The sequence below is a fragment of the Fukomys damarensis genome, unplaced genomic scaffold (assembly GCF_012274545.1).
Source record: "Fukomys damarensis isolate Sample0158 unplaced genomic scaffold, DMR_v1.0_HiC HiC_scaffold_23, whole genome shotgun sequence".
Lineage (NCBI taxonomy): Eukaryota > Metazoa > Chordata > Mammalia > Rodentia > Bathyergidae > Fukomys > Fukomys damarensis.
The window spans coordinates 1,079,632-1,098,231 of record NW_022900935.1 but is presented as its reverse complement, the minus strand read 5'-3'; the positions used below and the strand labels follow the sequence as shown (position 1 = coordinate 1,098,231).

Genomic DNA, 18,600 nt, shown 5'->3' with positions numbered 1-18,600 from the left:
GGACAAAAGCGCAGGCCCATTTGTTAAAAATAAGATCCATCTATGGGACTGTGACAGTATTTTGTATTTATTTGAACCTGACTTAATCATTTGTTCGTGAACACCAAGTCCCTTCTTGGGCCCAGTACGGCAGGTCAGGTGCAGAGGCCCCAGAGCCCTCCGTGTGCCCTGGGCTGTGTGGGGAGGACGGGTTCCCGGAGCCGAGACCGGCCACCCTGCTCCTCGGAGAAACAGCACCGCGGGGAGCTCGGGCCTGAGGCGGCCAGGAAGCGACAAGGCGTCCACTTGCTCACCGCAGGCGGCCTTCACTGAGCCCTCCCCGCCCACGCCGGGACCCCACCTGAGGGCCTCCTTGAGGGCCTCCAGCTCCCTGTCCTTCTTCTCCACGCGGCTGCTCATCTGTGCCATCTTGGCCTCGAGGGCGCTCAGCTCACCGCTCTGCTGCTGGACCAGGGCCGCCTGCCGCTCCAGCTCCATCTTCTGCTTCTCGCTCAGCTCCCCTGGGGGCCACAGGGGAGCCAGTGAGGGCTTCCCGGCCCCGCTGCCTGCCGGGGTCACAGGCGATCACGAGGTGCACAGAGGCCCCGAGGGGGGCTGTCCCTGGGACCCCGGGCCTTCAGTGCTGGCTGGGCGCTCTGTGTGCACCTGTGCAGCGACGGCACAGCACCCGGCCTTACGCCCGCGCCCATCTCACCCCAGGATGCCGCGGGGCCGAGGCACTCTGGTCTGCGCCCCATCTTTCTCAGGTCCCCCGAGCCTCCGGTGTTTTGTGTGTGCCAGCTGCACCCCCACGGCGGGAGCAGCCAAGTCCTTGCCCCGGCCCCTAGGCCCTCACCCAAGCAGCTGCAGGTGTGTGCTCGCTGCTGCTCCCGAGGCTGCCCGCCGTGTCAGGCTCCTCCCCACGGTGCCCCTGGATCGATAGCACCCCAGATGCACCTTCTTCCCTCCCGACGAGCCGCCTACCCCACTTCTGGCTTGTCCCGGGGCCGCAGCTGGACCACACGCCCCCCGAGGTGGAGTTCTGCTCCTGAGCCATCCCACAGTGGGATCCTTGCGACCTCGAGGCGGCACACTCACGAGTGAGTGAACACCCCGCTTCACAGGAGCAGAGGCGCGGGCCGGGGGAAACGCAGCCAACGAGGACTGCCATGGGCCCTGGTTTCGCCCGAATCTAGAACCAGACACTGTATGCTGCACTACACTTTCTCCTAACTTTCCATGGGAAAAGCACTCTAAAAATTCAACCGGAAATGTCCTTGGCAGTGTGTGTGTGCGCTGAACAGAACAAACGGCACAGGAGGCTCGCGGCCTTCCTTCCGAGGGAAGTGAAGCCTCTGCAGTGAAAGAAACTCCGCCCCCAAAGTCGCATTGCAGAGCAGCGGCCCAGGGTCCTCTGCAGGCTGTGGTCGGGGACCCTGGGCCTGGTGGGCGGGAGCCAGGTCCACGCCTGTGTGTAGCGCAGGGGCACTGGACAGCGGGACACCGGGCACTGGCTGTGCGGCTGCTGCCCTGCCTTCCTCCCATGGTCCGGACGGCAGGGACGGAGGGACCGACCTCTCAAGTCTGTCATTCGGCCATGGGCCTCGTTCAGGTCCCGCCTTAACCTCATGATGATCTCCTGCTGAGACAGGATCTCCTTCTGCGCAGCCAGGAGGTCGTCTCTGAAACGCACAAGCACAGGCCCTGTGGGACCCACTCAACCTGATCCCAGTCTCTGCGGTGTCTCCCAAGGGCCGGGAGGGTGATGAGCAGTCACCGTCTGTGGGACCCCAGCCCCAGCCAGGGGACAGGGCCGCCTTTGATAGTAAAATAAAATTCGTTGTGCTGTACCTTCATTCAAAAACACCCTGAGCGCTGGGGACATAGCTCAGTGTCACGAACAAGGACGGGTTCCAGCCCCAGCACAGCAAGCACCAAACAAAAAGCCCATTTAGAGTAGAACAAAGGATCTGGCAGGATGGGGCCTGAGGCTGGATGGGCGCCTGGTGTGAGATGCATTAGGACCATGGGGGAGTGGCAGCCGTGGGCTTTTGGGTCTGGCGGGGGAGGACAGAAGACTGTGAGGGGCCCTGTCCAGGAATTCCCAGAGGACAGGGACGGGAGAGAGCGAGAGGACGTCGGCCCCTCCCCCTTCCCTAGGCTCCGGAGGTCGGGGACGCCGTCAGCACCTCGGGCTCAGGACACTGAGCGGGGAGGAGGGTGACTGAGCCTCACAGTAATGGCGGATGGGGGCTGGGCAGATGCGATTCACGCAGAGGAAGGGTGAGGGACGGAGCCCCGGGAAACATGGCTTAATTTTTACGTTCACATTGGTTCTGCGGGAGGAGGAGGAGCTGTGGTACGGCCCGCTCAGACCGGGCTGATAGGTGTCGTCTCTGGGCAGGGTCTCAGGTCCAGTTCAGTGAGTTTACAGGCTGAGGAAAGCCGGGGTCTTCTCATAGGGGCTTTTGAAGGCACAGTGTGTGTTTATGATGAAATAATGCAAAACCTCGGCAGGTTGCATGTAAAAAAAAAGTATCGGTAATCACTGGAATGAAACAGCTACATGAACCACCTCGAGTGTGGGTGGGAGCATGCGTGGGTGCCCGTGTGCTGTGTCTGTCTGTCTTTTAACTCTCCCAACCGGAGAAGGGAGTTCAGGACTCAGCTTTGACCCTGCACCAGTCCGGGGACCACAGAGCACCAAGCGGCCGTCAGTTCCTGTCCTGGTACTGACGAGAGGCACTGGGAGTCCAGATGTGGAGCCGAGGTGTCTGCCCGCTTGGGGAGGGAGTCCTGTGACTGCGGACTTTGCTAGTGGATCTGGTGCACGGGCCGGGACGGTGGTTTGTGGTCCTAGAGGAAAATTCCGAACACGGTCCCTGCCTCATCCTAGGGCCTCCTTGCGCACGGGCTGCCTTGCAGAGCTGTCAGGATCTTTCCCATCCACGGTTTTGTGTCTCTGAGCACTGTCAGTTCTCCAGGCTGAAGTTATAGACACTGGGTCGGGCACCAGGTGACTTCTGGCTCTTCCTCAAAGTCATAATGACCATGAAAGGTAAGCGTTTCAGATCAATCCAGGGCCTTGAGGCAGCCATGACCAGTAAAGACGCTCACAAAAGAGGATTCCAGAGTTGATCAGAAAGTGGCAAGAACAGAGGGGTAAGAGCGTTCAGAGAGAGGGGAAGACATTGAAGGGGGTTAACTATACATTTAAAATATTCTGTTTTTATTGTTTTTTTTTTTTTTCTTTTTTTGTACCTGGGATCTAACTCAGGACCTTGTGTTTGTGAGGCAGGTGTGGTGCCACTGAGCTACATCCCCAGCCCTAAAACTCTCTGTATTTTTTGTTTGTTTGTTTGTTTGTTTGTTTTGGTTTTTTGAGACAGGATCTTATTGTGTAGTTGAGACTGACCTGGAACTCACTATGTAGCCCAGGGTGGTCTCAAACTCATAGTGATCCTCCTGCCTCAGCCTCCGGAGTGCTGGGATTACAGGTGTGCGCCACCACGCCCGGCTCTCTGTATTTTTTGATCACTTCTTTTACACCTTTATTTGGCAAAGGAGGAGTCAAGGCTCAGAGAGGCGACTTGACCTGTCCAGGTCACACGGCTGACAGGTGTTGCATGGGGACTTGTCCACGCCTCCCTGCTTTGTTAAGGGACATGAGAAGTTAAAGGACATCGTGGACACTCAAGACCCAACTCCTTTTCTCAGGTTCTGACATGTGGGTTTTGCTGGCTTGTTGTCATCCCCCCGGGCTCCAGTGGGGACCCCTGACACCCACCCTTGAGCGCACTCACATCAAGTGGTTGCAGGCTGTCTCCTTGGCACTGCCGTCCGAGGGCGGGACCGCTGGGGGCCTTGCTGGCTGTTCTTCCTTCTGAGCTGAACCAGAGGGACACGTGGCCGTCATCACGGTCCTCACGCAGCGGCCACACCCCAGCCCGGCCACTGTGAAGCACGCCTGAGTCGCACAACCCAGAAGCTGCCCCTGTGGCCTGTGGGCCCCCGCTCCCATGACCCGCCTGCTGCTCCACGAGCCGGGCCACGGCTCTCAGGTAGGAGGCGCCTGCTCCAGCTCCAGCTTGGCTTGTGTCCTCCGAAAGCCTGTGGCGCTGTCTGACCCCACCGAGCGCTATCGAGGGATGCAGACGCATCCCACTGTGCTGCTCAGAGGCCGGGCCACGGCAAGCGGTTGGGGCTGAGCGAGGGCATCAGGGCACAGCCCGCACGATGGGCACTGGTGGTTTTACAAACGGGCAGAGACTCGTGCTCGCACACACGCACACTCATCACTCGTCCTGTGAGGGGGCCACTAGACGCGGCCTCTCCACCGGGCCTGGGACCCTCTTCTCTGTCTGCCTTCCCTGCGGTGGACTGGGTTGGCAGCGACACAGGACGGACTAAGTCAGGCAGAGGTGGTGGAGCGTGCCCCGCCGCCCTTGGCGCTGCCCACACCGCCTGTCCGTTCTCCTTTCTGCCCAGAAGAGTCTCAGAAGAACCCAAGGGCGGCACCTTCCTGTCCTCGGGCCCCACTCACTCCTCAGCCCACTGCCTCTGGTTTGCTCCTGTCTCAGTTTTTTTATTCATTCAACAAATATGCGTGCGATGCCCGCTGCACAGCAGACACCGATCCGTGCGAGGTGACAGAGGCCCGGGTGACTCCAGGTCCCAGCTCGAACGTCCTCCCTCTGACTGGACTGTGGCTTAGGAAACCAAGCCCTGCTCTGGGTCCTCGCCAGGGGCCCCTGCCATCCCAGGTCACCCGCAAGGACGGTAACCACCATGCCCGTCACCAGGTGCCCAATACCCATGCCAGACTGGGGCACAGCAGACACTGAGGCCACCGCCAGAGCCAGGACCAGGACGAGGCTTCCCCAGCGGGGGCCTCTGCCTCCTGGGGACACAGCAACGTGGGGACAGTTTTGGTCTGAGGACACAATCACGGGACCCAGTGAGTGGAGACCAGGGCTGCTGCCGCTGGGCACCCAAGGATGCTTGGGATGGGCCCTGGTCCCCCAGAGAGACTCAACCAGTCCCCATGTCAACAGTGGCTTGGCCGAGAACTGGGCCGGGCCCTGCACAGGTCTTCCCCAGGGCGTCTGCCACGCAGGACCTCGGTCCTCCAGGGGACATCAGTGACCACGTGTCTGAGTTCTTTTCCTTTGGCCTATGTTGGGCTCACATTGTCAGTGGCTGCTCACTGAAGTGCAAATGGCCAGTGGCACCGACGGCCCTTGAAAAGCTCTTGCCTGGCTGCTTCCACTGGGAAAGGCAGCTGCCTGCCTGCCTGTCTCATGGGGCCCCACAAAAGAAGTATGAAGTCACTGTCATTACTTCTGCTCAGCCTGGGGCTCCAAGGCCTCTAACACCGTGTGTATGGGAAGCAAAGAGGCTCCCGAGAAGCAGTTCTCTCATTAGCCGGCCTGGGGCATCCTGCGGACCGTCAGAGCCTACCTGGGTCGCTGTCCTTCAGAGTCGCGATCTCTCCTTCTATTTTCCTGTGGCGCTGGGTCACTTTCTGGAGCCTTTCCTCCAGACTCACGATCGTCTGGGAGTGCTGCTTGATTTGCTCCTTATATTGCACGATTTCCTCTTCGAATCCGTGCTTCTGTGACTCCCGCTCGTCCTGGAGTGACTTCACTGCTTGCTGTTGCAGTGTTATCGTCTCTTCCATCAGGATCTGGGAAAACACAGCCATGCTTAGGCGATCTGGGGAGCTGACAGGACAATACCAGTAACTGAAGGTGCTAAACTGGGACCTGCCTCAGGGCCTTTGCACACATTGCTCCTTGGCCTGGCACACTTCTTCCCTAGCCCCTTGCCTGGCTGAGTCCTTCCCAGCTTTCAGGTCTCAGCTCCAACATCCTTTTCTTAAGGAGACCCTCCCACCTGTCTACAGAGCAGTCTGAGACACTTTCTGTTTTCTCTGCTTTCCTGTCCTTGAGTCCTTTGTCACTATTAGCAATGACTTTGTTTCTCCATATTTCACCTACAGTAGAATGTCAGCTCCATGGTGGCAGGAACATGCCTCTCGTTTACTGCTATGTGCACAGCCTTAAGACTGAGATGCTTGATCAGTAGTATGGATGAATGAATGAACAATTTAGAAGGAAAAAGCAAATGGATTTGTATTTCTTAAGAAACAAAGATTCCCAGTGACCCTCAAGTGGACAATCAGCCCCTTCCGATGTGGAGAAGTCAGTCACTGGTCACCAAATCCCAGGGCTTCTCAGCCCGAGTGCCTTCAAGGCCCGACAGAATGGCTCAGAAAGAGGCAGCATGAACCGAGACCTCTCATGCTAAGCCAGTGCCTCTCAGCAGGGTGACTCTGCCTCTGGGGGACTTTTGGCAGAGCCCGAGAACCTTTCCAGTCATCTCTCCCGGGGCAGGACCACTGGCACCTGGCAGGTATGGACCAGGGAAGCTGCCCACCACTCTGCAGTGCACAGGAAGAGTCTCCCTGCTCAGGAGGCTGCCGTCGAGCTGGCCTGGCCCATGCTGTGTGATCTTGGGACACAGAGAACCCTCTGTCCCGGGTGGTGCTGACTTACCATTTTTTTTTTCTGGTACCTGGGATCGAACTCGGGTCCTTGCACTTGTGAAGCAGGTGCCAGAACCACTGAGCTAAATCCCTGGCCCAGTTTTCTGGTTTTTTGAGACAGGGTCTCACTATGTAGTTGAGACTGACCTAGAACTCACTATGTAGCCCAGGCTGGTCTCAAACTCACAGCGATCCTCCTGCCTCAGCCTCCCGAGTGCTGGCATTACAGGTATGTGCCACCATGCCCGGCTCTGACTTACCATTTTTGTCTTGGTAGTCTCCAGCTCGTCTAACGTTTCATTTAATTTCAGGGTGAGGTTCTCTGCTTTCTGACTTTCCACCATCCTCATGCGCTGAGTCTCCTCCACCTGGGTCAGTGCGTCTTTTAATTTATCATTTAAATCATCCTCTCTCCGTCCTTTTAATTCGATCTCCTGGACAGACAACAAACAAATTAACACCAGGATTAAATATGTATCCCTGCCCGTGCCTTCAGGGAGGAGGGAACTGCATTTCTTCCATTCCGCCTCAGGATGTCTGGAAGGTTCGATGAGCGGAGAACTCTTGTTAATTCAGTCTTGCGGTCTCTGTGTGATTTCTGGTTCCTGAGCTCAGTTCTGTAACCCAGGGCTCACTGAACATGTTTTATTTCTCTTTTATGGAGGGGAACCCTCATGATGCTCTCTGAAGCTACTCTCCAGGATAAAGGCACGACCTCCTTCGCCCTTCACCAAGTGGCCTGAGGACATTCTGCTCCCTGCAGGGCTCGGCTAGTTGGGTGCCACTTGTCATGATATCGGCTCCTGCTGTCCCTCTTCCTGGACCCCCCTCGTCCCATCTCTGGTTGTCAAAATCCTCCTCTCCTCCGTGATTTGCCCTTCAACGCGGAGCGTGAGCCCCAGGACATCATCTAATGCAGTTTCCGACACAGGACCAGGCAATCTCGGGCTAGCGATGGCAGCGTGAATAGGTGTGACGGCCAGGATGGTCCCGTACGTGTCTCGAGTCTGAAAATGTTCACATCCTGGGACTCGGCGGTGCCACGTTTGGGAGCCTATCTTACGATGCACAGCCCGAAGCCCGAGCATCTTTTATACCCAAGGAAAGTGAGAACAGCCACAGGGTCAGGCCACGGGGAGGGAAGAAAAAATTGGGGTCCACATGACAACGTGGCAAAGATCCAGGCCATCGGTCAGGGGCAGGGGTCTGAGGACGACTGATGTCCGAGACCCAGAGACATCTGAAAAAGGTATCCCGGACTCAGCCTCTAAGCCGAGACCACTCTCGCTAACAAACCACGCACAGAGGCGCTCTCCCAGAGCAGGCACCAGAGCGTCACCGCGGGCCGCGCTGCTCTGTGGAGCCCTGGCTGTTACGTTTTCTGTACTTTTCGAACGTTCCAGAATGCCGGGGCTCATCTTGTTCTCAGGAAAAGAAGCCGATACGTTCTTGAAAACAAAGTACAAATACCACTTTTGCCCCGCTGTTCCTGGCCCCTCCGCGGGTCCCTGCCTCCTTCCAGGGCCGCTTTCGGAGATCTCCGCATCGCTCGCACTGCCCACAAGCCCAGGGCGTCCCCACCTCGGGAGGCGCTGCCCCGTCCCTGCTGCTCCGATGCCCGGGGGCCGGGAGGTTGACCTGCCGGGGGCAGGACTTGCTGCGGGCACCGGGCTCCTCCCCGGCTTCCCTGGGGGACACCAGGGCTCCCCGTCCCACCGTGGGTCTGGAGTCCCTTTTCCGCCTCCACTGTTTTTCCTATTTTGCCTCTGTAGATGAAATCCACCTTTCCATGGCACACAAAAGTGCCACTCTGCGTGTGAGTGGTTTGGTCGTACGTTGGCAATTTCAAATTTGTTAAATGCCTTTACTGTATAAATTTAACCAGGAGGGTCTAGAGTGCACACCCTAAATGCAGATTAAAATCAGAACTTTAATGATGGTATTTAGAGTTTCATACTAACCTGTATCCTATGATTTTTCTTATTTTCTTTTTCTTTTCTTATTTTTTTTTTTTTTGGTACCAGGGATCGAACTCAGGTCTTTGAGCTTGTGAGGCAGGTGGCAGAACCACTGAGCTAAATCCCTGGCCCTGAGTTTTCTTATTTTCTAAAAAAATTTTTATTTATTTATTTATTTTTGATCCCGGGGGTCGAATGGGGTCCTTGCGCTTGCAAGGCAGGCAGTGCAACCACTGAGCTAAATCCCCCAGCCCCAGCTTACTTCAAATATCAAAATATACTTCAAATAAAGATGCTCACAAATATGGGAATGGAATAAAAGAACATGTTTCAAAATGAAACTACTTTTGATCTCTATATATTGCATTATTTTATACATAAAGTTTTGGTAAAGTTTTTGGAGGGTAGGAAAGACTTTTCAAATATGTTCAGTAACATAAGTAACATACTCAGCATCTCATCTTAAATAATTCTCAGGGTTTTGTTGGAGGCTCACTCAAATTTCAGAAAATTCAAATTATCTTTATTTTATTTCTAATTTAAATATTCTTTTAATTGGAGACATTTTTACTGCAAATTAACAGATTATAATTATATATATTTGGGGAGTGAAAACTAATGCTCTGACTTATGAATACAATGCAGAACAATTAAATCAGGCTAATTAACATATCTGTTGCCTTGAGAGCTTACTTTTTGTTGTGGGAACACTTGAAATATATTTTTAGTTATTTTGAAATGTGCAACACATGAGAGTTTGTTATATTTACCACACTCTGTGTAGACCTAAGATAAACCCAAATCTAATTCCTTCCTCTATGAGGTTTTATACCTTTGGGTTTTTTTGTTGTTGATGTTGTTTTTTGGTACTGGGGATCGAACTCGGGCCCTTGCACTTGTAAGGCAGGCAGTGGAACCACTGAGCTAAATCCCTGGAGAGGTTTTATACCCTTTGACCATCACCTCCCTACCCACTCAACCCCAGCCAGCCTCTGTAACCAGGATTCAGTCTCCTTTTCTGTGAACTCGATTGTTTTAGATCCCACGTAAAGCGACAGCACTCAGTCCCTCGTTTTTCTGTGCCTGGCTTCTTTCACTTAGTGTCATGTTCTCCAATTCCATCCACGTAACACAAATGGCAGAATTTGTTTCTTTTTAGGGCCGAGTAGTGTTCCACTTTGTAGATATACCACATCTTCTTTGTCCGTGCAGCTGCTGATGGACACTAAGGCCGATTTCGTACCCTGGGCATTGTGGACAGTGCTACAGTGAATCCGGGGGTGCAGACATCTCTTTGACAAACTCATTTAAAATCGTTGCAGGAAATTCTCAGAAGTGGAATTGCTGGGTGATCTAGCCATACAGTATTTTTAGTTTTCTCAGGAAGCTCCGTATAGTTTTCCACAGCAGTTGTACTAATTTACGTTCTCACCAATAGTATGCAAAGGTCCCTTTTCACCATGTCCTTGTCAACTTGAATTCTCTCTCTGACAATAGCCATTCCGACAAGTGTAGGGTCAGAGCTCACAGTGAATTTGCATTTCCCTAATGACGGGTGATGTCAATCATTTGTTCCTCCTCTTTTGAAAAATATGTATTCAGGTACCCATCCATCTTCTTTCTTCTTTTTTTTTCTTTTTTGAGACAGGGTCTCACTAAGTAGCCCAGGCTGGCCCTGAACTCACAGCGATCCTCCTGCCTCAGCCCCCCACCGAGTTCTGGGATTAATGGGTGTGGCTTCCCCCATCCATTTTCTGATGAGATTATTATTTTTTTTTCCCTGTGGATTGAATTCCTTATATGTTTTGGATATTAACCACTTATCAGATATGGCTTGCACATGTTTCTCTCCCAATCCATGGTTGGTTGTTTCTTTATTCTATTCATTGTTTCTTTTTTCTTTTCTTTTTCTTTCTTTTTTTTTTTGGTACCAGGGATCAAACCTGGGACCTTGCGCTCACAAGGCAGGTGGCAAAACCACTGAGGTAAATCCCCGGCTCATTGTTTCTTTTGTTGAACCTTTTAATTTTGATGAAAACTCATTGGTCTATTTTTGCTTTTGCTGCCTTTTTAGGGTCAAATTTAAAAAATCACTGTCCTGACTGCAGTCATGCAGTTTTTCCTCTAAGGCTCCTTTGATCTTGTATTTCCTTGGTCTTTCCGGGTAGGTCCCTAGGGAGGAGTCCTGTTCCCCCTGGTCGGGCTTGATGTCACTGGCTTGCTCTGAGGTTGTCACAGGCTGCCCTCTGATAGTCCTGTTGTTCTTAGGAGGGCACGAGGGTGTCACTTTGTGCATTCCAGGCTCTTCTCTCTGGTGAACCCTAGCACAGCTCTGTCTGGTCACATGGCCGTGAGCACTTCTGTCTGTGAGTTTCACAACCCACAGGGCTTTGCCTTGATCGCCCTACAGCTGCTCGACTAAAGTCGGACTCATTCCTTGATCTCACAACACACTGTTTTTGCATTAGTCTCATTCCTGACCTGATTTATTTTCCAGTTTGCCTATTTTAAATTTTACAATTTCTCCTTTTCTCCTACCCTTCACTGATCCATTCTTTGGAAACTGCAGTTCATCACCGGGAAAGAGAGAATTTGGGGAATATATTCAGCCAGCTCTGAGCCCAGGTCTGGCACGACTGAGCTGAGCACTCGCTGGCTTCCCTGACACGCGCAGTGAGTCACGCCCTGCTGACAGCACTGCACGTGAGCATGCCTGCTGACACACACCTCCCGGGCTGGCGCTGAGCAAAGCCCCTGGCCCTCCTGGACAGTTCATTAAACAGGCAGATTCCTGAGTCCTGGCTCTGGGTGAGGCCAGCAGGGCATTTAAATTCAGTTCCCCAGAGGTGCTAACCTGTGGGATCTGTCTTTGAAGAAAATGTTCCAAGACAGGGGTCAAGAGACTTAGGGATCCTTTTCCTTCCCAGTTGGCCTGGAAAATCCTTTCAAATCATGTTTTCTCCATTTCATTTTAACCCATGATTTCCAGGTTGTGTGTTTGCTAACTGGTTTGGTTTTTTGGGATTTGAGACAGGGTCTCACTGTGTAGTCGACACTGATCTGGCACTCACTGTGGAGCCCAGGCTGGTCTCGAACTCACAGCGATCCTCCTGCCTCAGCCTCCTGAGTGCTGGGGTCACAGGTGTGTACCACCACGTCCGGCTTTTGCCAACTGGTTTGACTCTGCGATGTGAGTCATGGGCGTGCACGTGTGCATGTGCATACATGTGTGTGTCTTTTGCACAACTGGGACCCAGGAGGAGTGAGTGATGCCTACTGCTGGTGGGTCCCGGCCCAGCGCCTCCTCTGCGCCACATCCCCTGCGCCTGCCCGTTGTTCCTGGTGGCTGCACCTCAGGTTGGAAGGTGATGACCATCACCGGGCGAGTCCTGACGGGAAATGGCCCGGAAGCGACCAGAAGTCCCGGTGTCCGCGCCCTGACATCTCCTTGGCCCCAGCTGGCCCCGTGGCCTCCTACCCACATGAAGCCAAAGCCCAGGAGGGAGCTGAAGGTTAAGAATCCCAGGACAGAGGTCTGGGTCTTGGCCCTCGGCTTCCGTGCCTTGAGCTCCTGATAACCCTGAGCAGTGACTGACGGTGCTCCGCTCACTGCACGCGCTCTCTCCGTGTCCCGTGTGCATACCGGTGGACACGCGTGCTCACCTGCATTGTGTGTGCGTGGACCCCAAGGCAGAGGGAGGACTTGAACCCCAGCTTCCTGGCTGCAGGGCCCGTGCTGGTGTCTCGTCCTTCCCGCTCCGCGACTCATACCTCTCTCTGTTTGGACAGGTGGTTCTCCAGCTCTTGTGCCCGCCGCCGCTCCTTGTCTAAGGCCTCTTTCGCCTTGTGCTGCTCGCAGGTGACCCTGTTCTCGGAGATCTGCAAGTCATGGGCAGGGGCTCGGTGTCCGCAGAGGAGGGGAGAAACCGCAAGGCCCGCCGGGGCGAGTGGTCCAGGCAACCAGCGGGACGGGGTCACTGGACAGGGAACCCGGGGGAGAGAGGCCAGAGCCGGGCACAGCTGGGGGCAGCCAGGGCGCCAGATCCGGGTTGGTCCACTCTCGTCCTTCCCGCTCCGCGACTCATACCTCTCTCTGCTTGGACAGGTGGTTCTCCAGCTCTTGTGCCCGCCGCCGCTCCTTGTCTAAGGCCTCTTTCGCCTTGTGCTGCTCGCAGGTGACCCTGTTCTCGGAGATCTGCAAGTCAGGGGCAGGGGCTCGGTGTCCGCAGAGGAGGGGAGACACCGCAAGGCCCGCCGGGGCGAGTGGTCCAGGCAACCAGAGGGACGGGGTAACTGGACAGGGAACCTGGGGGAGAGAGGCCAGAGCCGGGCACAGCTGGGGGCAGCCAGGGCGCCAGATCCGGGTTGGTCCTGGGCCTACAGGAGAGTGACTCGCTGTTCAGTGTTAAAAATAACCTACCGATGAGGCACAGGTCACGTTACTGGGCACTGAGCCACCGACTAAACCGGCGTGTTTAGTTGGCACCAGGCCCGGCCCTCACTGGAGAGGTTGGGGTAAGAGGGAAAACACGGGGATGCACTTCCTGTCGCAGCAGACCCCGTCCCTGTGGCTTTGCAGGAGGACAGCGGCGGTCTCTCCAGCCTCCAGAGGAGCTCATCTGAGCGCCTGACGTGTAGTGACATTTAACCGGAGGCCTGGGGCTGTGCAGTCGCATCTCACAGACAAGGACACTGACAGCTGGCAGGCTTGGTCCCGGCTCGGGTCATCTGCCCCCTCGCTCTTGGCTCCTACCTGGGGTCTGGCTGCCCGTACCTCCTTCTGCTGGGCCAGGCGGTTCTCCAGATCCTGCGCTCGCCTCCTTTCTGCCTCTAGTGCTTCCTTGGCTTTCCTCCTCTCGTGGGCCGTGGCGCTCTCCCAGACCTGAAAGCCAGCAAGTGTCCCTTGGTGTCTCTCCCCGGAGGCAGAGCTGCCAACGCTGGTGCAGCTCACTGCGCCGGCAGCCACAACATCAGGTGGCCCTGCCACACTCGCCTCCCCCTGGGACCTTGGGGAGTGCCGCTAGTGGTCCCGTCCCATAGGTGAGAAAACCAAGGGCCAGGGGCCGGCGAGGGCCCGGGGTTTGCATCCCAATCCCAGAGCCGCTCACAGAGGCCCGGGGCAGGGACTGGCAGTGCTGGGCTTCCTATCACTGGAGCAGACCTCTGTGCTGGAAGTCTCATCAATAATGGAATTCCCCATCATAGAAACAAATATTCCGGGGAGAATCATTTCCGAGAGGCGGAGTGGAAGCGCCCCGAGGGTGCCGGGCGGTAGAGAGAAGGCGGCTTCATGCGGGTCCCCACCCAAGCCTTGTGGTCGGGAGCTACCTGCTGACAGCCATTGCTGCCCCGCCCCTTTTGAGCCATCCCCAGAAGGGGCATTCAAATGGGTGCCTTTCAAACATCAGCTTGAACGCCAGGTATTTGGAACTTGGATCCTGATTTCCCTTATCATCCAGGCCAAGGGCCCCACGTTAGCCCACTGAAAGCATTTCATCCACAACAAGGCTGAGATCTCGAGCATTTTGCAGTGAGAAGTGGTTTTAAGAGCTCTGCTGCTCTTGCCTCCCAGCCCTGGCCCCAAACAGAGCAGAGCAGCAGTGACAGCAGCAGCGTGAGAAGTCCCTGTGCTCTGCAGGGGGTGGTGGGCTTCAGGGTGTGGCCTCCCCCGTGCCCCGTGGGAGAGACTGTCAGGCACCTCCCAGTGACAGCTGCTGGCCGGGCCACAGGGAGGCGTCCTGCTGGGAAGAGAGACTGGCCTGCCTCCTCTGTCCACGTCACTGCAGAACCTGAACTGTCCCGGGAAGGAGTTACCACACTCGGCCCAGGCCTAAGCTTTGGAAAAGATGTCCAGCCAGGCGCGGTGGCCAGCGTCTCTAATTCCAGCTGTCTGGGAGCCTGAGGCAGGAGGATTGCAAGTTTGAGCCCAGCCTGGGCAACTTGGTGAGACCCTGTCTCTGAGTAAAAAATAAAGGGCTGGGGAACGTAGTTCAATGTGAAGACCTTGGGTTCAGTCACCAAAAAGGAACTGACTTCCACATGTCCACATGGTCCTCAAGCAACCCCTCCCGAGCCCGGTTACCTCCTTCTGGCGGGCCAGGCAGTTCTCCAGCTCTCGGACCCTCCTCTGCGCCTCCTCTAAGGCCTCCCTAGCTCTGCCTTTCTCCTGAGCAATGTTGTCTTCCAAAGCCTGCAAGTCAGGGGAAGTTGTAAGTGTCCTGGTTACCGTGGCAGGAACCTGGGCTGTGCAGGCTGTGCGTGGTTCGGCCGTGGTCCTGGGCTCACCCCAGGGAGGCTGTGGACAGAGGAGCCCAGGGCGCACAGGGCGCAGGCTCTGGAGGAGCAGCCCCAGGTTAGAGCAGGGGTCCAGGCCGGCATCCCCTCCCCAGCCACCACCGAGGGCACCTCCTTCTGCTGGGCCAGCCGCTCCTCCAGCTCGCAGACCCTCTTCTGTTGGTCCTTGGCTTTGTTTCTCTCTTGGGCAACGTTGTCCTCCAAAGCCTGCAAGTCAAGGACCGTTGCTGAGGACCCAGGTTGCCATGGCGGAGATGTGGACGCTGCCAGGCTGAGTGGCTTGGCCTGCATGCTCAGCACACCCATGGGAGGACGTGGGCAGCAGAGCCCCGGATGGAGCCGTCCCTGCCATGCGGCCCTGTGTAAGTGAGAATCTATGCATGGGAGCCTCAGTTTCCCTGACTGTACAAGGGGGACAGTATCAGTTGACCCGAGGAGTGGAGAGCGGGTCAGATGCTCCACACAGACACCACCTATCCCAGCTCTGCAGAGGAGGAAACGGGCTGAGCGAAACGAGGAAATCTGCCCACGGACCAAGAGACCACACAGTCGGAATCGAACCCTGGCCCACCTGACTCTTACGCCTGTATTCTAAACGGGCGTCAGCAAATGATGGCCAGCAGATCCACTCCGGCCCACTTTTGCTTTATAGATAAAGTTTTATGGAAATAATCCTCGTTCTTTGTGGTCTGTGGCTGCTTTTGCACCATGCCAGAGTTGAGGAGTCGTGACAGAGACTGTATGGCTGGCGAAATTGAAAATACTCCTGTTCTTCTGGAAAAAACAATTGCCAGTGTCTGATCTGTAAAGCATTAGGGTGGGGTAAATCAATCAAACGTTGTTAACAGTGATGAATAAGAGAAGGAACGCCAGGTTTGTCTTGCCATCGAAGCAAAGTCCTGGCATCAGCCAAGATTCCCGAGAGGGAGGCTGATGAGCGAGCTTGGACAGGGACTATTAGAGCAGGTGAGGCGGGGCACAAGGACTGTTCACTGAATACGCAGGGCGCCCAGCACTGAAGTCTAAGAGCTCCTCTCAGAGGGCGCCAGGCTGAGCACGCGTCTCCAGCAGGGCGTTCCGGTGTCAACGAGCACGGCCCCTGCCCACCGCGTGCTCAGAGGCGGTCTCCGGAGGGTACCTGGGTCACGGGTCGAGCTGACTCGGGCGAGGAGGCGGGGCCTGGCCGGGGCGGGGTCATGGCTGCAGCTCCCTTCGGTCCGCTTCTCCCTTCGGTCCGCTTCTCCCTTCGGTCCCGCTTCTCCCTCTGCTCCCGGCCCCGACGCGAGCAGCGCGCCTCAGCTGCGGGCCCTTCTGTTACGCTGCTTCTGTGTTTGAGCCGCCCACCGCGGGCTGAAACCTCTGAAACTGGGAGCCGAAACGCACTCTCCTCCCCCGTGGGTGCTGGGCGCTTCGGTCCCGGTGTCGGGGAAGTGACTAAGACGAAGGGTGACCTAGGAGGGACTGACGCCTCTTCCTCCCTCTGCCGGTGCCGGGACAACGAAGTTTACGTGTTCAAAGGGGCTTTGGAGCCAGCGCATAAAATACTTCCGGCCACAAACCAATAATTTGGCCTCTGAAGGGGTATTTCACACGGTGCGGCTCCATATCCCAGCAATGGAAAAAAAATCAACCCCGAATTTAAAAATAGGATAGTAAGGGGGTTGACGCTAAGGAGGAAGAGGTCTGAGCAGAGGGCGGCGATGCCGAAGGTCTCCAGGGCCTTTCTGGCTTCAGCTCCCTCTTCCCCTTCGCAGGGCTGCTCTCAGGACGGGCGGCATCTTCACGGGGAGGCCGCTCGGTTCCCCTTCAGGAGAGCAGAGGGACGGCAGGAGCGAAATGTCCTCAGGTTGCCGGGACGTGAAGCGGACGGTGGACACGGGGGAGACGGAGGCCGGAGAGGCCCGGAGAGCGCGGGGACGCGGGACAGGGAGTCGCCTTCACCCGGTTCAGGTGGAATCCGGGCAGCAGGGGCGGGCAAGGCTGAGTACTTTTAAAATCTCCTGACCGACACAAGTGTGGCCAACACGAGCCACTGACCTAGGGGACGGCAGCCTAAGAGGCGGAATGAGTATCGGAAAGGGCCGAGTCCTTGGCCGAGATGAGAACGGCTTAGGAAATGCCGTTTCCCGGCCTTCTGCGGGGGTTCTGACTCCATGGGTCCGGGTGTGTGCGGGGTGCTTTGGGAACCTTACTGAAGACTCTGCTGAAGCCACAGTCCTACCCCGCTGCACCGCCGGGAGTCGCCCGCTGCGTTTCTCCCGATCCCAGGCTGACTGCCTGCACCTTAGCCTTCGAGCAGGGCTGCTGTCCGCGCCTTCTAATTGGCCTGGTTTCTAGAAAAACGACTACAGTTTTTGTACATGTTTTCTCGGGTACCTGTCCAGAGAAAGCCAGACTGAAACAGTCTGAAATGGGACTAACACTGAGAAATAGTCTGTCCCTTACAGACTCGGAGCGGCCAGTAAGAGGTCGGATTTGTATAATCAACTGCAACGTAGAAACAAACAAAGTAGCATTTTCCCCAAATTCCAAGTCTCCGGACTCTCCTAGTTGATTTTGCTGTTTAACTAATATCAACCACAGCACCAATCCGGGAGTGGCTCAGACTCTTCCTCAGCTAAGCACACACCCTCCGTGCCCCGCAGAAAGGGCCTCTCGCCAGTTTGCGGCTGTAGAGAGAAGTCAGTGACCACCTCACCTCCCTCTCTTCCACCAGCCCTTTGATTCTGGCTTTCAGCTTCTCCTCCAGCTCCAGCCTCTCCTTGCTCAGCTTCTCCTTCTCCACCAGATGCTCCTTCAGCATCCCCTGCAGCACGGCCTGTTGCACTTCCTGAGAACTGTTGATCTGGACCTAAGGCGAGTAGAGGCGAGGCTGAGCCTGACTGGGACAGGACTAAGAAGCCCTTTCCTGTCACAAGTCTTGGCAGATTATTTACCCTTCGGGGACAAAGGTGTTCATAAGAGTTCCTTGACAGCACAAACTATCCTTAGCCTAACTACTGGCAGACAAGTGGCAGAATTTTAAGACTTCAGACTCTGGATCGAGACAGAGTATCAGCTCTAGTTACATCTAACATGCTTCTCCATTTAGAAAATGAGGTCAACCGCAGTATCTGCATCTTAAGGATTATACAGATGAAACGTGAGAACATTGCAAAGATCTTAGTGCTCTGTACCCAGTAGGTGCTCAGTAAACGGTAGCTAGAACCGCTAGTCTCTACTTGCTGGACAAACAAGAAAAAACCAGTGAGCCAAGAGTCGGAAGTCCTGAGCTTTGGTCTTGATTCTTTTGCCAGTTAGCTGTGTGACAATCAAATAGTCACCGACCTCTTGGGACTCGGATGGCCATATCTGTAAAAGGAGGAGAATGGGCCAGAGCAGGGGTTGACAAACTGCAGTCCACAGGCCCGATCTGGTCCACCGCCTGTTTGGTAAATAAAGTTCTACTGGAACAGAGCCAAATCCATCTTCCCACTTAATTATCTGGTATCTGGGCTGCCATTCCTTCGACCACAGCAGGGTAAATAGGTTGAACTGAGACCATACGATCTGCAACCAAAGCTATTTACTGTCAGCTCTTTGCAGAAGTTTGTTGAGCCCTGGGCTCAGGTCTCTGAGGCTGACTGGAACGGTGGTCTCCTTCTCCAGCCTCCCTCTTATCCATGTCTTTGTTTTTGTAAGTTACAGTGCCAACCCAGAGCCTTCTCCTGGCACCCAGCTCCACCATGTGACCTGCTTTGGCCAAAAGCATATTAACAGACATAAGACAAGATGTGAGTTGAAAAGCCCTGCATGATTGGTTCTGCTCTCTCTCCTCCCTTT

General features: G+C 55.4%; 1 protein-coding gene across 15 annotated transcripts in view; it reads right to left on the bottom strand.

Moving 5' to 3' along the window:
• The window catches only part of Fhad1 (forkhead associated phosphopeptide binding domain 1), a 117,639-nt gene that overhangs the window by 25,262 nt on the left and 73,777 nt on the right, over positions 1 to 18,600 (bottom strand). For 13 of the 15 annotated variants that reach the window (XM_019205471.1, XM_019205474.1, XM_019205477.1 and 10 more), the window contains 10 exons: positions 17,477 to 17,629; positions 14,890 to 14,985; positions 14,567 to 14,674; positions 13,259 to 13,366; positions 12,572 to 12,679; positions 6,787 to 6,960; positions 5,440 to 5,665; positions 3,783 to 3,867; positions 1,555 to 1,661; positions 341 to 500 (listed from right to left, as the gene is read on the bottom strand). In XM_019205471.1, the coding sequence (XP_019061016.1) occupies positions 341 to 500; positions 1,555 to 1,661; positions 3,783 to 3,867; positions 5,440 to 5,665; positions 6,787 to 6,960; positions 12,572 to 12,679; positions 13,259 to 13,366; positions 14,567 to 14,674; positions 14,890 to 14,985; positions 17,477 to 17,629 (1,325 nt within the window). The remainder of the gene's footprint in view (positions 1 to 340; positions 501 to 1,554; positions 1,662 to 3,782; positions 3,868 to 5,439; positions 5,666 to 6,786; positions 6,961 to 12,571; positions 12,680 to 13,258; positions 13,367 to 14,566; positions 14,675 to 14,889; positions 14,986 to 17,476; positions 17,630 to 18,600) is intronic. The other 2 variants (XM_019205475.1, XM_033767300.1) reach the window with 2 other exon arrangements.